Raw genomic sequence first — 18,165 nt, 5'->3', positions numbered from 1 at the left:
TGATTTCAGCAGGACAAAGCCTTAATTGTGAAAAGCTGTGAATTTTCTTCCCATTCTCTAGTTCATTTTGCTCCCTGAAAAAAGGAAAAGTTCATCTTTCTTGCCTAATGAAAATGTTACTCCCCTCATTTTAACTGAAACTGTAAGAACAGCTCTCAGTCCCCTGGCTGTACCCACACGGGTCTTTGCCGTACAGAGAACAGTTTACTTGGATCAGATCGAGGTTTGTTTGCCACAAATTTCACTGCAATGCTTTTCTGATCTAATAATGCAGATACACGGTTTCTTTTTTTCGGATAGAAATCCCTCTCAGATTGATAAATGACATAGGCTGCAGCATCCATCCTGGTCCCATCAGGCGGTGATGGGCCAGACACTGCCTTCTGTTTACACGTCTCTCAATACAAATTGCATTGCCTCTGTGGGATCTTGGAACTGCTGTTTGTATACATTTTGTCCTCAGAAACACGATACCAATCTATTGCACAATGACTGCAAAACAATTGTACAGATTCTTTTACTTTATAGAAGAAAATGTTCCCTTGATGTGATAAATACTGAACATGACTTTAGCTTAGGCTGCAAATAGCGGATTACTTAATCATCTACTATTTACTATTTAAGTACCTGTTTGTTATGAAGTGAAACTTTTGAGCAAGATCATATCACATGTGAAGTGGCTTCCTTCATCCTGAAATATTAATCCTCAAGTCAAAACAAATTGAAGGCAGTCCCAGAATGACTTTAACAAGCCTGAGCTGCTGCGTCCCACTCTCAAGTATCCCACATTACATGTTCCTCGCCCCATCTTTGTGCCAACACTAACGTTTTTGCAGCGTCTGGATGACCTTGGCAGGAGGATGGGAATGGGGAGGTGAGCTGGGAGGGACTTGCTCCGGGGTGGGGCACAAGGGCAATCACCAGCCGCTCGGAGCCGGGACAGGGCTGGAAAACACGGCTAAGCCCTTCAGAAAGCACCTGCCGGTCTTAAGATAGAGGCGATGGAAAGTGTTAAGGGGTCAGCTGTGAAACAAGAAAAAACCCCTGGAAAGGGAAAAAGGGGGAAATGAGGAGGGGTGAGGAGTCAAGGGGGAAGCAGAAAGGGTGGAAGACCACAGGGGTCTGTGCAAGAAATCGGGATGCGAAGGGAAAGGGCAGGAGCAGGAAATTGGGGGCAGAAGGCGCGGGAAGGCACGGGGAGGGCCGGGGTTGCGCGGGTCCAGGCAGCAGACCAGGCGTGCCGGAGGTGGGCGCTGAGCCGGGAGGGACCCGAGGCAGAGCAGATGTGCCGCCCCTCGCTCCGTGCCTGGCACCGGCGGCACCGGCAGCCCCGGGCGGTGCCGGAGCACAGGCCGGGCGGGCCCTGCCCGGGGTGTCCTCGCACCGCCAAGGTGCGGCGGGACGGGCTCCGAGGGGCGGGCGGGCGGCAGACCCGGCCGTTTGCACCCCCGGCAGGCAGGGGAGCCTTTCTCCGCAGCGGGCCGACGCTTCTCTCGGCCGAGAGCGAGCGGCGGGAGCAGCGAGCCCTGGCTAGTGCTGCAGCCGGTTCTCGGGAAGAAGCCCCTGCGCCTCCCTCGGCCCAGCAACGGGTAGCGACTAGGACTCGCAACGGCCGGCGCAACCCGCCGCCTCCCCCGGGTACCCTGCAGGCCGAGTACCCTGCAAGCCGTGTCTCCGCTGCGGCCGCCCCCGGGGAGGGGACGCGGCGCAGGACCCGGCCGCTACCGGCTGCTTGGCCGAGAGGGGGACGGCGCCACTGACACCGCCCCCGGGGGCCGTACAGAACCGCGCAGCGTCCGGCAGCGGGCCCGGGGTGCGCCTGTCCGCCGCGGCTGCTCTGCCCGCCCCGGGGCGGGGCCGGGGCCGCCCCCCTCCCTCTCCCCGCAGCGCATTCGCCGTGGGGGCCCCCTCTCCGGTGACGTCACTGCTGTCTAAAAACGCGCCCCGGCGGGCGGGCGGGCGAGCAGCGGGCAGGGTGGGCAGCAGCGCCAGCAGGACGTGCCCCGCCGCCGACATGGTGTCCCCCGTCACCGTGGTGAGTGCGGGCCCCGCGGCGGGCGGGGAGAGCGGGACCCCCTCCCACGGCCGGCCGGTAGGGCCGCCCCCAGGGCAGTATCCGCCCCCTCCCTCCTGCAGTGCCCCCTACCCGGTTCCCGGGGGGCTGCCCCCGAGGAGGTGGGTGCTCCGCTCCGCTCCCGCCGCCGCTCCCCGTGAGCGCCCGGGGCGCGAGGCAGCGACCGTTGCCGCCGAGCGACCGTTGGCGGAGACCCCCCCGCCGCGTGCCTGATGCTCACCCCGGCCTCGGCGCGCGGCGGTTCCCCCCCGGCAGCTGTTGCTCCAGCGGTGCCCCCGCTGGCTCCCCTCCTCCTCCTCCTCGTGTCAGTTATGTTTTTAAAAGCCTCCATAACGCATCTGTTCCACGCAGCGCACACCTGCTCCGAGCGGCTCTGCTCCAGCTGCGCTCGGCTTGCACCGTAGCAGCGCCCGGGAGCATCCTCCTGCCCCCGCGGCCTCCCTGCCCTCGCTGGCACCTCCATGTTACCATCTGGAAATGGCTTTGCTGTCCAGGTGACAGCTTGGGCTAAGGCTTGTGTCGGTCACCGCGTCCGGCAGACCTTTCCGGCCACCGAGACCTCGTGTCCTCTGACAAGCCAGTCTGGCACTTCCACCGTCTAACGATGTGAGATGAGGATGGTGTCACCTGCCTGGCTCACGGGGGAGTCATGGCTCTTAATTAATGTAACCAGCAATAAGGTAACGACTCGCCGCTGTCCTGTCAATAGGTGACGTGTGTAGCAGCGCAGCTGGATTGATGGAGCAAAGCTGGTAACTGGGGTAGCTGTGGCTCACGCCAGGCTGGACCAGCAATACCAGGTCCTGGCCCTGCAGGCAAAGTGGGTTGGTTCAGTGTTGGAAGAAGACAAAATGCTTTCAGTCAGAACAGCAGAGAAGCTGTACTGTTCAATATGCTGCTTTGCATGTTCCTGTTTCTAGAAAGCGAGGGATGTGTCTGGATACACCAGCAGACTGATGCACGCTGTAAGAATCGCGAACTCCTGGTGGGAAAGTTGCCTGGTGCTTCGCTGAAGCACTGACACCTATTGCAGGTATCCTGGTTCCTTGTGGAGCCATTGTCATCCTGTTTTGAAATATTGTGGTTAATGGCCAGCCCATTGCGTTCTCTCTCACAGGTAGAAATCCCGTCTCTTTCCCATTCTTAACTCACAAAGCCAGGGCTCAAAACTTTTAAATTGCTTTGCCAGTTCTGCACAGCAGCTTGTATTGTCTGATACTTTAGATGAGGTTTCCTGCAGTTATTAACCTGGTAAGTTCATCAGCAGCCCGGGGGTGACTTACCTGTAGAGAGAGAGAGAGGAAGTAGCTTGCAAATTATACCATTGTAGTGCCAAACTTCTTTTTTTTGTTTGTTACGCCTTTAAAAAATTCCTGAAGAGATTTGGTATCTTTGTGCTTCTGTGCCGTAAGCTAAATTCATCCTTATGTAATACTTTTGGTTACAGTGAATTGTGTATATGTACCTCGGAAGTAAAATCTTGTGCTGGGACAATACCAATATGGCTCAAAAATTGGCAGAATTTGTTTCATAATCCACAGGACACTGTACTTTGTTTTTCAGGCTAGTGAATCAGGGTGGTCTTGCAGAGTGTATTTCAGCTGAGCTTTGAGAGAAGGCAAATGACTAAACCATGAGGATGTGTTGGGAAAGGTGTATGTAGTTCAGACCAGCAGGCTCTACCTGCACCAGAAATTACGCTTTAGGGAAGGTAACTTGAGAGGGAAAATTAAAAAAAAAAAAATCTGCTTTTCACATTTGCCTTTTTGACATGTAGCAAAGCACATTTCTCCTATGGCTTCGTCCCTGATGTGCTGATGCTTCACCAAAGGCACCTAACGCAGGGTGTGAAGCTGCAGAGAGCTGGAGGGACAATGACCCTGGGAGCTGTGACCGGAGCTGCAGCTGTTTACCATGGCTGTAGAGATGGGAGTGGATGGTGTCTGGTCCTCTGAAGAGCTCATAAAAAAAAAAAAAAAAGGCTATCAGCCTTCAGTCTGCTTAGGAGCAGCCTTTTGCACATCACCTTCAGTGAGTTTTCACATCGCTCTTCATCCACAGGAGCACGCTGTGCTGTGGTCCACAAAGGGCAGGCTGAAACGGTGTCACGCAGCAGCGTGCACTGCCCAGGAGTGCGGTGTGGCCCTTGCACAGCTGCCAGCTGGAGCTGCGCTGGGGCTGAGAAGCAGAGAGGCTGCACAGCTGGCGAGCTCGCTCCCGCCAGTCGCTTGCTGAAGGGAGCAGCAGTGGGCAATCGATCTGGCCACAGCTAGGTGCTACTCCTGGGGCCCTGGCCTTATCTCTGTACTGCACTGCCTTTTGCTGCATAGATAGACCAGGTGTCTGGAGCCAGCATGGCTATCGCTGCTATGATATATGATAAGGATGCTCTCTGTGGGGGCAGCACCTGAGGCGTAATCATGTTAGCCAGAGGAATTGATTTGTCTACAGTGTATGTCCTCTCCAGTACACTGCAGCATCAGCCTCAATAGAGAGGACGTTAGAAGTGCACAGCCAAGAGTGACATGATTTTGCTTCCCATTTTCGAAGCTATGACCTTTGTGCATAAGTGCAGCAGATGGCCCTAACTACTTACACACAACCCGATCTTCTGTATCTCCCCCTCTTTCCTTCTTTAGGACACTCTTGTAACAGGAGTCAGAAACCCTGAGCTCCAGGTCTGCTGTACAACTGATAGCTGGAAGAGAGCAGGCAAGGAGGCGTGCACCATGGAGAGGAAGCTAGGGAGCGATCGTGGCTAGGACCGCTTGTTTACACTGGCTGTCAGGTGTGCGTCATGGCACGGGGGTTTGGCATGTCCGTCCTATGTGCAAGGAGAGACCATGGCATTGTGCAGAGCTGACCAAGCTGTTGTCTCTGGTGCTGCACAATTCAGATGTGCTGAGGGGGGAGCATGCCCACAAATAAACAAGTCTAGGGCCAAAATGCCTATTAACGTATTGTGCCAGGTGTTCAGATGGTATAAAGCTCTGGGATCCTGCTGATGCCGGAGTCTAGACTTGCCTGGCACTGGGCTGTGGCAGACAAGATGCATTAGTCTGCCAGTCCTGCTCCAGCTGTTGAGCAATGCTCACTCTGCTTGGAAGTCACCTTGGAGGGAAGCTTTCACTGCTTGCTCTGCTAGGCAAGCAGGTGCATCCTGCTTAAAAATTATTATTCTTGATACTGTTCTGATTAAGAGCTGTTTTTTCTGTATAAAGCCGTGTGGGCTGGGAGCCTGCATTTGGAGAGCAGTATTAATAAACAGCACATTTGCTTTACGGATATGTGAGGTTTAATTCCCTTGTTCAGTCATCACTGGTCCTATCTTAATAAAAGTCCTTTCTGAGACTGCGTTGTTAGTGATTTTTGTCCTGATTTTTTTTCACTATTGGTTAAGCAGTTTTTAGCATGAGCTTGTGAGAGATAGCCCTTGCCCTAAGGACCTCTCTACCAGCCGTGGCTACAAGCGTGCAGGAAATGAGCCTGGAGACATGCAGTCATTCTGCCATTTACATAATGCTCCTTGCTCAAAGGAACCTTATTTTTCCCCTAAAGTTAGGGCTAAACTTAGTATAGGTCTTCACACCACCTTGAGGAAAACAGGGCATGAGAAACATAAAGACATTAATTGGTTAGTATTGGTCTTTTTGGCAGGGGGGAAGTTAGAGATGCTACTGGTGTGTCTTTTTCGGCAAGATGAACTATGGGCTTTCATCCCTACATCCCCTCTGTACCTGACTTTTACTTGGCCTAGTGCAGTTCTATGTGTTGGAGGGAGGTAAAACTCCCTGTTTGGGACAGCTTTTTGCCTAGAAGCCATATATTAACAATCTCCATCCCTTCCCTTTCGTCATATGATGTATCTGCATCTTTAAATTGAGATAGCTGAGTTGGGCAAGAATATGTCGTTTTGGTTGGATCAAGCAAGTCGAGCCCTCAACCCCTTCCCCCTGAGGTGGGAAGCAGGCGGTGACCCTCCTGGGAACAGCCCTTGTCCGCCCTCTGGGTCGATGCAGGATGTCACTGTGTATGAAGGTCACTTGCGAAAACCTGGCAAAAAACCTGAAAGGAATGATCTGGAAAGATAATAGTAAGTGACAAATATTGAATAGGGCTTGAGAACTGGGTGCATATCACTAGAGTTTCTGAGAGGGGCCAAACCACACTGACTCAGGTGAATACAGAGACCTGATGTAAATCACGTTGCTTAGAGACTCTGCTATGGGCAGTTGTAGCAGTAGTAGGTCTAAGCATAGTTTTAAAGATTTATTATTAGAGAGCGTGCTCTATAATCCTCAAACTGCTGTTGAAAACAAGAAAGCTAGATCACACGTGGAATTATTTCAGCCTTTGCTTCTTAAATAGAGGATGTATTATTTCTGCATTAATGAATAAAATGTTAGCAGCCATCCAAGTCAGAAATAACTCCTACAGTAGAGAGGTTAATTTTACATGTTCTCTTTGTTTATATCCAACGTTGTTGCTTTCATTGTAATTTTCCTGATTCCTTAAATACATAATAAGTTGAAATTTTTATTACACAGAAGGCTTGTAAACATGTGCATTTATATACCACAAAGACAATTACGGAAATATGGCACTTGTATAAAAACCAAGCCAACTTAAACGAATTATAAAAAAGATTTCTAAACATCTGAACTCAATGAACGGAGGGAATCAGCACCTTACATAAGCTTAGCAGGATCTTAGTAACATTTATGTCAGTCACACCTTTTGGGAGAAGCCTAAAAGCTGTGCTGATTTATGCCAGCTAGAGCCCAGGCATAGCATTACGTGCCATGATTTATTTTTTCAGACTGAACTTGCGCATTCTTCCTATGACATTGACATTCTTTGCTGGAGCTGTTGCTATGAAAGGGTGGGCTTAGATACGGGTAACTGAGATTGGAGGCTCCAAAGTGTGGGCTTCTGTCATGCTCTTCCCAGTCCCAATGTGGCTGCATTAAGCAGTTAGTGCCGATCACTGCTGCAGGCAGTGCTGTAGATTAAAGGCTTCATTAACTCAAGTATATCACTCAAATCACACGCGTCTGTTGTTCAAAGTGTGCTTTGTGCATTAACGTTATGTGTCCAGTTTAGAAGCCTGTACTTACACATAATTCCTCTGAATGGACAGAGATGCATTTCTTCTGTTCTCTTTTCCTGTTCAAGTATCTATAGCCAAAATACACTGAGTGCAACAGAAGAGCCAAAGTTATCTTTCTCTGTGGGTAACTGCATAATACTGAGGAAATAATAATTCCAGTGAAATTAGACTCTTAGAAAAAGATGGCATCTGGAATGTGTCTTCTGCTGGCATGTGGAAACTCTTGAACAGCAAAAAGATTAGTAGTTATATAACTCCCCTCCTGGAGGCCTAAGTGGCTATTATATTAGCATTTAATTTTCCTACTGCCCTTCATGTCACACAATGCCCAATAGATTTGTAATTACAGTAGAGATGTAGGCTTTGCTTACTGCAGCATGGCCAAAGTGAAGGTGATGGTTATTGCTTCTTGCTTGCTTATGCCCTTCCTATATCAGTTCCTTATACTGCCTTAATTTATAGCATTTAAGATAATGGGAAGTTTCTGCGTGTCAGTCTGGAGCATCTCTCTATGTAATGCTGAACTTGAACATGTATCCAGGTGACATGGAGCAGAAAACTTTGTCTGGGAGAGAATTACATGCCACCAAAACTGACAGGTGGTAGGTGAGCTGGGTGAGAGTTTTCCTGGAAGACTGCAAGCGAGCGGGGGTGGGAAGGGTTTCGGGTACCTGCAGGGGGCCCAGGGGCTCGCACTGCAGCCTCTGACCCAGCGTTGCACAGGGAGCAGTTTCTCTTTGGGTAAGCAAAATTTGTCTTGCGTTGATGTTGCAGGCTGACTCTGGAGTTGTCAATCTGCCTGTTAATGAGGATGCTGGCTGTTTTGATTCATCTTGCTGTAAGCTTATAGAAATGCCTTGTTTCTACCAGCAGACTACACTTTCTTCCAAAAAACAATTCCTGTAGGTTACTGCAAAACCATGTACTTTCCAAGAGTGAGTGGAGATGAGACAAGCCATGTTACTGAATTGGCCTTGGGACTTTTTTCAAGTTTGAATGGTGAGGTTTCATTTTTTTGCCCCTCACCAGGGACCAGTTTTGGAGACAGAATATGGTTGGCATCAGGCATTACATTTCTGATTATCTATCAAAATGAGTGCATTTTTGCTAGTTGCAAGTAGCCCCTGATTGAATTGTTGCTTGAGATCGAGGGGAAGTTTGAGCCAGCTGCACATTTTTCAGCACATACTAGAGACACCAGGCAGATCCTCAGCCTGAAGTGGGTCACTTTGTGTCCCATGGCCCAGAAGAACTGGGCTTGTGGTGGCTGAGACCATAGTTTGGCTGCCGTATCCCTATTTGTTTGTTTCTTTTCATTTCATTACGGCATAAATCGGAGCCATGCAGGGTGCTTGGATAGCAGTGCTGATTTGTGCTCCATTGCAAAAGAAGCTAGGCAAGTTGCGTGGCTTTTCCCCACACCTTGATATAAAAGAATGATGACACGTTTATCACTGAATTGATGTTTGTGAAGTTTCCACTTGGCTAATGTCCCATGCATCTGTGGACTTGCACCCTCAATATAAAGGACATAACACTGGTAAGCAGCTGCATGCTTCTTTGTGAGTGTGGTCCTCATATGTATATGCAGCCCATTCACAGCCGGGGTTTTGCAAATGAAACCCTTGATATATTAGTGTGAATCCTGGGAGTGTGTGGGTGTTTGCACAGGTTACCGTTTTCACAGGTTAGTGTTTACACCTGCCCACCCCACATCTCTTGAGATTGGCTGGGAAAGTCCAATTTATCTTCATGTAATTTGTGTCTGATACTGACTTACCCAGGTCACAACATCTTGGCAGAAGAATCGATATTGGAAATAAAATCTGTGGCTCCACTGTCACTCGTTGACCTTACCTCCTCCTGTCTCTTAAAGCATATTGGTCCCATGATAACATGAGGAGGGCTGCTACTTTTTTATAAGGAACCAGACTGGCACCTCTCTAAATACACATCTCTTTATTGGGGTACATTGCTATTTTCCCTTCTAATTTTCTTGAACATCAGTGTTTCACAAGCTTTCAGCTTTCAGGACATGTTACACAGGTTGAGCATTTCATTCGGCTTTCCATTAGGCACAAGACAATCTGAGCTGTCCCTCCTGGGTTTCCAAGCACAGCCCTGCTTGCTTTTGCCAGGTTTGCTGATCTTATTGCAGCCCCTTCCGAGGATTCATACAGCAAAAATCTCTTGGGTAGAGCCGACAGCTTTCCCAGCCACTGGCAGCCACCTTCCCCTTCTTGCTCAATTCTGCCTTCCTGTTGCTTTTGCAAAAACCTCACCTGCGAGCTGTACATGAATCTGGTGCGTGAGCCAGAAAGGTGAGCCACGGAAGTGCCTTCTGGGTGCCAGAGGTGGTTTCACCCTTGGCATGTCTTTGGGAATGGCTGGTAGGGCTGGTACAACCTGGCATGTGCCACCTGCCTTCTCTGCTACACTGATGGCTCTTTAGCTGTTGCCATAAGGGGCTGTTACAGCACCAATGGCTGCAACACTCTTCATTTAGACCTGCATTATTCCCCATAGATCGCAGGTAAAATGAGGTCTTCTCTGCTGAAGAAGATGCTTCTGGATGGAAGGGCCTCTCTTCCCTTCCAAATATCAGTCCCTATGGGTAAAGCATCATGTGGCATGGTAGAGCTTTGCCAAGTGCCCATTACCCCTGAGCACCCATTCTTCCATGCATCCCCCTGCTGCAGCCAAACAATAGGGTGCCTAGGGCCCTCCAACAAGTACATAAATGTTGCAGTGGGTTATGGGGTGCAAATAAGGCTGAAGATGGGAAGGCAAAAGGTGGATTTCAGTCCCAGGGACAAAACACTCTGTGTGCAGACCCCTCACTGATATTACCTAGAGGCTTAGCCTGCCCTTGGTGCTGACAAGGAAGGAACTGACAGTTCGCCCTGGGGCATTTTATTTTGGGTCTGCACCCATCTGGAGAGAGGACCCAGTCTTGCCATACAGCATGGAACAGATGTCAGTGCGTGGCACTTGTCTGCCGCAACGGACCTTGCAAGGGGGTGCTGCTTTCTGCTGCGGCCCTGCACCCTCCAGCCAGCACATTTGGCTTACCCAGCCCCTCCAAGGGAATGCTTAGAGCAACATAAAACCTAACACTGTTTTTTGCTGGGTAACAGAAATCTGCATTCTCTTTCACAGAAGAGTGCAATATAAATAATGACAAGTCTCCAGAGAATGTGTGCTCATAGCCTGGAAACCATCCTCAGGTTGAGTTGCGGAGACTTTTCCATAAGCAGTCGAAATTTTTTTCTGGATTTTAGTTCTGCCCCTTTCCTTCCTGAGAAGATTTGCCTGGGAAAGCCACCAACTGCGCATTTGAGGGTGCTGGCTGGCTGGCTTCTGAAGTTCCCTGTGGCTTCACAGCATCCTCCTGAGGTCCTGGGCAGCTCTGGGGAATGCAGCCCCACCAACCTTGCTCACTGAAGAAGGGTGCGTGCCTATGCACTGCAGCTCTGATGAGCAAAATGAAAAGACAGACCCATTGTGGTTCAGGTTTTTAAACATCTGCAAGGGGTTCTTTTGTGAGTGTTACAGTAAAGGAAATGCTTGGAGAGTCTTGCATTCTGGTACACAAAAAGGAAGATCTGTAATCCCAGAAGGGAAAAACAATCTTTGCTCTGCGACAAGATGCTGTCAGGCAAATGCTACTTTTTTGCTTTCATTTGTGAGAGCCAATGGACCACCCTGAAAGCATCAGTCTGTGACAGCTCCTACAGCCCTGCAGAGACATTTGAATTCTTGACTGGTTCAACATTGTTGGTCATTGGCAATGGTACATTGCCGACTGTACTCAGATGGCAATCTCCAAAACTGCTGACATCTATGGGATTGCTACAGGTGTGGAGTCAATTACTACCACAGGTTAAAAAAGGTTTCTAAAACAGCCTTCCTTGTGGTCTTCTGCCAGTCTATTAGACAAGACAGATGATGGTTGGTAATGGGAAAAAGCAAAACCAAACAAAACAAGCCCTAGCAAAAACACCTACATCCAAGCTGGGTCTTCAGGTGAAATGTGTTTGTCTGTGATTTGATTTTTACGAGTTGACATCTCCTAAAGAAAAGCTTTGCCATCCTGAAGGCTCCCCTGCAGTCCCAGAAAGCCAAGGGCAAGATACCCCAGTAGCTCTGTGAGGTATTGGCTGGTGCAGCGGTATCTCACTTTGCCTGGTCTGATGGCAGTAGGTTCTGCTTAGTGGAGGAAGGTGCCAGAGACACTGTTGCGCAGCTTGTTGACCACAGTTAGCCAAGTTAACAGAATTTCTTCTTCTATTCAGTACAAGAGATACCTTTATGAATGCTGTAACTTCCTTAATTGCTGGAGGGAATACCGTGGTCCAGTGTCTCAAGACAGCTTTGGGCAATGTCATAGTTTAAAAGGCAAGAAGCAGGGGTGGGCTGCTGATGCAACACATGGCACAGGCAGTGCCCTGATGCGGTTGGGATTATTTCGTCGGCTCCAGAACCGCCCGCCTCAACTGTAGGCTGTTATGGGACTGTTAGTTCACATTTCTAAAGCCTCCTGCAAGGAGTCTTTTGAAGGTGAGATGCCTGTTTCCTATTTGTGACATTTTCCTGCACTATTTTACATCCCAGCTGTTTGCAGATGCATTTGTTTGTTTGTTTTTGTTGTAGTTTTTGTTTGTTTGTTTGTTTGTTTTTATGTGTTGGTATAGCAGCAGAGAGCTGCAATGTCCAAGAGGTCCCAGGTCATATTGGCTGCTGGGCCAAACCGGCCTCGTCAGCAGCCTCTTGAGGACAGTCAGTGTGGCTGCTCAGCACTCAGTGTTTTTTGATTTCTTCATTAAGCACCTGAAGACAGGATGGGACTGCTGTTGTATTAGTATTGCAGCTGTGCTAACATGGGCTTTGCTGTTTCTACGCAGTGGCAGTTTGGCTCCTTCTGCCTTAACTTGGAAAAGGGCAGAAGTGAAGTCTGCCTGCCCTCTTTGCTTGTTACTGCTCATCTCCCTGCCTGACCAAAGCACAAGGATTCATGGTTGTAGCTGTTTGTTGTCCTCTGGTGAAGGCCACAAAACTTGCCTAATGCTTCTCTCTCACTTTCCTGAGCCATTTATTTTAATATCCTTCACACATCATGTGTTCAGTGCAGTTTTCTCCTAAAACCTATCCTAGACAATCCCCTTCAGAAATTTACTCACAGACAACAGCTGATAGGGGGTTTGGTGCTAGATCACAGCATGGCTAAGGAAAAGCATTGGGTTGCACAGACTTCTCTCGAGCAGTGTTTACGGCTAGGGACAGACAGCAGTCTGTGGTGGAGAAATCGTCCTTGGAGAGCAAATATCAGGAAAGAGATGGCTGCAACAGCCATGTCTGCAATCTCACATCGCTGGCACTTCCACGATGTGACGAGCCTTGCTCATGTGCTCCCCAGCTGGCTCGGTACAAAACGTCCCGTTCTCGATGCTCACCTGCTGCCGCTTGGCTGGGCGGCTGTGCCGTGCCCCGCGGCGCCCAGGCGTGCTGCCACACTGCGGGGACTTGAGCTGTGGCTTCCCCTGGGGAGGCTGGTGCAGGCAAACCCTGCCCTGCAGACAGGCGGCTGCGAGGAAACTGCCGCTCCAGATTTCCTCCCTTCTTCCTGCATGTGGGGGGAAGATGCTCGTCTGGAAGTTCTAACCTTGGTGCTGTTAGTTTTTCATCCCCACCATGGTTAATCCGGAGATTAGGCTGAATGTTGATGTGACTGGAAGTCGGGTGGGATTTTGGCTTGGAGATGAAAATTCTTGTTGTGGTTTTCATTTCAGCTGCATGCTGTGTGTGGAGCAGCCCAGCCTTGCACAGGGGCCCTTGTTAGATGCCAGTGTGATTAATCCTCACCCACTGCCAGCTCCCCTATGCCTCCACCAACGGGCAACTTTTCTGATGCCAAGAACTTGTGCAGTGATATAGCTGAGTTCACCACCCAAGAACTGTGAGAGCCCATGCCAAATTTTTAATTGCATTTTTCTGGCAAATAGCCATAACTTGGTCTTAAGAAAAAGAAGTAGAATATTTCTAGTTCTCAACCTTGTGTCAGTCTGTTGTGGAACAAAGCTGGGAAGTGCAGCTGGAGCTTATTTTGCTTGACTGGGGGAGGAAGAGAGCTGCTGGAGTAGAGGCTGGGATGAGAGAAGCCAACAAACCTTCTTTGCAGGAGGAGTTGAAGAGACCCTGGGGGTGGAAGAGCTGCCTTGGACCACTGCTCCTGACACAGGTGGCTGACCTGTGAGGATGGTCCTTTGCAGGTGGGAAAAGTTCAGGCTGAGCCCTGTTACTTCTGGCTTGTGCTCAATGATAGGGGCTCTTCTGTCAGACAAAACCATGATTTTTTGAACTCTTGCAAACAGGTCTGTCTGGATGGTCGAGCACGAGCTGACTTTCCCTGCATTGCCCTTGTCGGGGAAATGAAAGCCCTGAGTTGTGCTGGGGAGCACCAGTAGCTGCAATAGAGCACCACAAGGCCTGACAAAACTCATCGCATGGCATGAGGAGACAGAGGATTATTAGCACACACATTCTCCCAAAGGCAAATCATGTACCATCTTCTGGGTGATTTGTTCGCTATTTTATGAGTCCATTTTAGATGGAGTCTCTATGATCTTGTCTCCACTTGAGAGGAGGAGGGTTTATCTATCACCCTGAATTTTCTTCAGCATGTGGAGCTTGTTCAGGAGCTATCTGCCTTGAATGCCTGGCCTGTGGCATCTCCAACACAAACATAAACCCTCTTATTCATTGCACAAATATATTGCGCCAACACAGTATTTCTGGCAGGTTGGATGGCTGGTTCAGTAACTCTTCACCACCCTCTGCAAACAAGCACTTTTTCTCAGAATTTTATTGAGGAACATCTTAGGTCATGTACAAGCCAGTGTGTTCCTTGACAAAAGGCAATTGGTTCTGCCTCAGGAGCATGTTTGCTCCTGCAGGAGAGTGGAGTTGAAGGTGAAGCGCTTTGCACTCACCAACACTCACCAGACTGTACCAGTTAGAGCTGTCCCAGCCAGCCCTAGTATTTTAGCAACCCTGTGGAGTGAAGAGCAGCAGCTGGCTGGTCCCTTTACGTCTCATCCCTCTCTCCTCTCACCGCTACAAACCACCTAGGAGGGATGCAGAGCTGAGTGGCCAGAGTGGCCACTGGGACCTTTGCTCTGTGGCCAGGCCAGGGCCCACACCAGGGCTGGTCCTTGCGACAGTCTCTGCATCCGTCCAGGGTAGGGAAGATGTAAATGATGAGTCTGGGTACTGAACAGCTGAATCCTCCCTGTTACACACAGATCTGGCACCCCTGTCTAAAAATTCCCTGATTTTTATCATTTGCAGTGTCTACACATTCAGAAGGTCTGATGTGGTACCATATAAGTGAAGGTGGGAACATGCAAGCAAGCCCACAGTATGGTGGCTTTGCAGTCAGCTCATGCAGGTTCGTGGCCAGGGATTGCCAAGCACTGCTGAGATTCTCCTTCATTCAGCAAAAGCTGATGGGTCATTGAATTTAGGGGAATATTGGCTGCCTCTGGCTAGGATCTGTGCACACATGGGCTTCTCCTTACGGTCTGCTCATTTTGGTTAGGCACAAAGATGGGTTTTCTATAGGCTCAGCCTGATGGGGAATTGTGTTTGTTCCTTGTCGCTCTATAGATGAGAGCCTATTGCATGTAAATATACTTTGTCCTAACTGTGGTCCATCCATAGGCTGAAGTAGCTCTCCCTCAGGGACTCAGATTGCATGGAGGATCATCAGTGACTTGTAAAGAGCCTCATGTTCTGGGTGATGAGAAACATGAGCCATGGGCTTGCAGTGGCAGCGTAATAAATGGCAACAAAGCCACATAAATATGTATTGGCACACAACTGGGGGTAAGAGCTGTTGTCACAGTAGGGCAGAACAAAGGCAGGATCCATGATGCAGGATGCTGAAAGCCAGGAGAAGCAGCTCAGCCTTGGATACACAAGATGGTACTTGGCCAGCCAAGGCTGCCGGAAGGGATGGGTGGAGGACAACATCCCAGCTTTTTTTGGCCAGTGCACACAGTTGTGCTCAAGTGTTGGTCTCAGTGGAATAGCTGGGTTATTATTTTTAAAACACTTATCCTGGAAAGCATTATTTTGCAACCCAATGGGTGTGAGCCATATCCCCACAGCAGGTTGGCACATGGCTGGTGTCTGGAAGAGGCTGTATACTCATTTTCTGTGCAGGCTGATTTAGGGGACCTGGGGAGAGAAGAGCATTCTTTGATACCCCACATTGTTTCCTGAGACCAGCATGAGGCTTAGGAATAGCAAACTTTGTCCAGCTTCAGGATTTCAGAGCAACAAGCTTCTGATGTTCTTCTGTACCTCAGGAGCATGATGTCTCCCTCCTTGTGGCAGCTGGATTTTCTTCATCCCACTTGTGATGTAGATACAGCCAACTGGCTCCAAAACATTAAAGAAAATCAGGGCACTGTCTTACAAATGTAGCTGTTATCTGTGGGTGTAGCTTATTCTGGGGTAGAGGAGCTAGCTGTAAATTTTTTGGTGTGGTTTTGTGCCTGCAGCACTCAGAACAGGCTGTCTGTGCTGCAGAGGAGCAGCACAGATGTTCCCTGGATCATTCCCTGTAGTGAATATTGCTTTATACAGACATGAATCATGAGCATCTCCTAGCACTGCATAGCAGGGAGGTGCAAGAAGAGATCATCCAGCGGGGACCCCATGGCTCTTGGCGAGTCGCCAAGAACTAATTTGCGGATGTAGCTTAGGAGCTGTTGTATGAAGCTTTTGGTCATCTTTGTGTTCTACATCTTGTATTTTGCACACTGGGAATTTTTTGTCAGTCTTTATTACTCAGAGTTACTTTTCCAAGTCTGCCACTTCCCCTGTAACTGTGTTTCTTCATTGGCTAGCCTAACTTCTCAAGATATCTTACGCCAATACCAAATCACAGGATGGTGGGAATACTTGTGTGATAGTGTCACAGTATCACAGTATGTTTGGGCTTGGAAGGGACCTCAGAAGATCACCTAGTCCAATCCCTCTGCCAGAGCAGGAATGCCTAGATGAGGTTACACAGGAACATGTCCAGGCGGGTGTTGAATGTCTCCAGGGAAGGAGACTCCACAACCCCCCTGGGCAGCCTGTTCCAGTGTCTGTCACCCTCACTGAGAAGAAGTTTCTTTTCAAATTTAAGTGGAACCTCTTGTGTTCCAGCTTGATCCCATTACCCCTTGTCCTATCATTGTTTGCCACCGAGAAGAGCCTGGCTCCATCCTCATGGCACTCACCTTTTATATACTTATAAACATTAATAAGGTCACCCCTCATTCTCCTCTTCTCCAAGCTAAAGAGCCCCAGCTCCCTCAGCCTTTCCTCATAAGGGAGATGCTCCACTCCCTTAATCATCTTCGTTGCCCTACGCTGGACCTTCTCCAGCAGTTCCCTGTCCTTCTTGAACTGAGGGGCCCAGAACTGGACACAATATTCCAGATGGAATCCTGAGCTTGGAAGAAGCAATCCCTGAATGCCACCCAGCTATCTTGGGCCCCTTTACCTTCAAGCAGCCTTGCCCATGGGATTTCCCCCAGCAATTGCTTGAAAAGGCTAAAGTTAGCCCTGCTAAAGTCCAGGGTTGCAATTCTACTTGCTATTCTGTTCCTGCCACACAAGATGCTGAACTCCACCATTTCGTGGTCACTGCAACCCAGGCAGCCCTCAACCTTTACCGTTTCGACTAGACCCTCCTTGATAGTGAGGATGAGATCGAGCAGCGCTCCTCTCCTGGTCGGCTCCTCTACCATTTGCATGAGAAAGTTATCGTCAATGCACTGGAGGAACCTCCTGGACTGTGGCTGGCTGGCTGAATGGTCCTTCCAGCAAACATCAGGGAAGTTAAAATCCCCCACAACAACCAGGGCCTCAGACTGTGAGGCCACTCTCAGCTGCCCATAGAAGGCCTCATCAACTTCCTCAGCCTGATCCGGTGGCCTGTAATAGACACTTACAACAGTATCACCCCTGCCAGCCTGCCCCTTGATCCTGACCCATACACTCTCAACTCGTTCCTCATCCGCTCCTGGGCAGAATTTAGTACATTGTAGCTGCTCTGTCACATAGAGAGCAACTCCACCACCATGCCTGCGTGGGTGTCATCTGTCACTGTTGAACAACAGCAAGAAGGAAATGTGCAGTATTTCAAAGTGGGGCAGAATGAGAACAGACAAAACAAGAAGGAATACTGTAAACCTATGAATCCCTAGAAGGGAGGTGGCTATTCAAGCCCTGAGCCTTCAGAGACCTGCATGTCACAATACCATGTTCTGTTTTGAAGATCACAGAATGATTGAGAATGAAAGGGACTTCTGGAGATCATCTGGTCCAAAATCTCTTGGTGAGAGCCAGGATGCGATTTCCTCCTAGTCTGCCTAAGTCTTGGAGGGTTTTATTGGATTTGGTTGGATACAGATAATTTAATAAATGATACTTCCACTATAATTCCACAAATACAGAGATAGTGGCTTCACAGAAATTTAAACTATTTTTTAAAGACTCTAAGTAACTTAATAGTGATAGTAGTTGAGAAAATGTCCTAAGTTATACTCAGTTTAGAAATTCAAAGCTTGGAAATACTGCCTTGTCATTGTATTCAAAGTGTTTTCTGTGCTGCATTTCAGCACAGAGTAAATTAGTAGTGAAAGATGGAAAGAAGTGGGAAGAAAAATGCAACAGAACTTGTAACAAAATGGAAAAACCCAGCTTAAAGCTGTGACAATCACATACATTAGCAAAAAGCATCTTGTCACCTGTGTCAAATGCTTCTTTTTCCAACACCATGGCACAGCCTCATCTCCCATTCCATTCCCATTCCCATACAGGCAAGTCCAGTCATGGTTGATGTGCTTGGCTTTCCTTACGCCACAGCCTCCACTTGTGTTGGTACATGGTTTCTCAATACCAGCTTTGACTTGTCTTCCAGGTG

At 49.0% G+C, this 18,165-nt stretch overlaps 1 protein-coding gene across 1 annotated transcript in view; it reads left to right on the top strand.

Moving 5' to 3' along the window:
• The first annotated feature begins 1,893 nt into the window (after positions 1-1,893).
• Positions 1,894-18,165, top strand: part of TMEM86A (transmembrane protein 86A) — a 30,950-nt gene continuing 14,678 nt past the window's right edge. Inside the window, exon 1 of the mRNA XM_082058644.1 lies at positions 1,894-2,035. Coding sequence (XP_081914770.1) covers positions 2,015-2,035 — 21 coding nt within the window. The 5' untranslated portion in view covers positions 1,894-2,014. The remainder of the gene's footprint in view (positions 2,036-18,165) is intronic.

This window comes from Streptopelia decaocto (assembly GCF_964273445.1).
Source record: "Streptopelia decaocto genome assembly, chromosome: 7".
NCBI classification, from domain to species: domain Eukaryota; kingdom Metazoa; phylum Chordata; class Aves; order Columbiformes; family Columbidae; genus Streptopelia; species Streptopelia decaocto.
The sequence above is the reverse complement of the archived record's forward strand: the minus strand, read 5'-3'. Positions and strand labels throughout refer to the sequence as shown.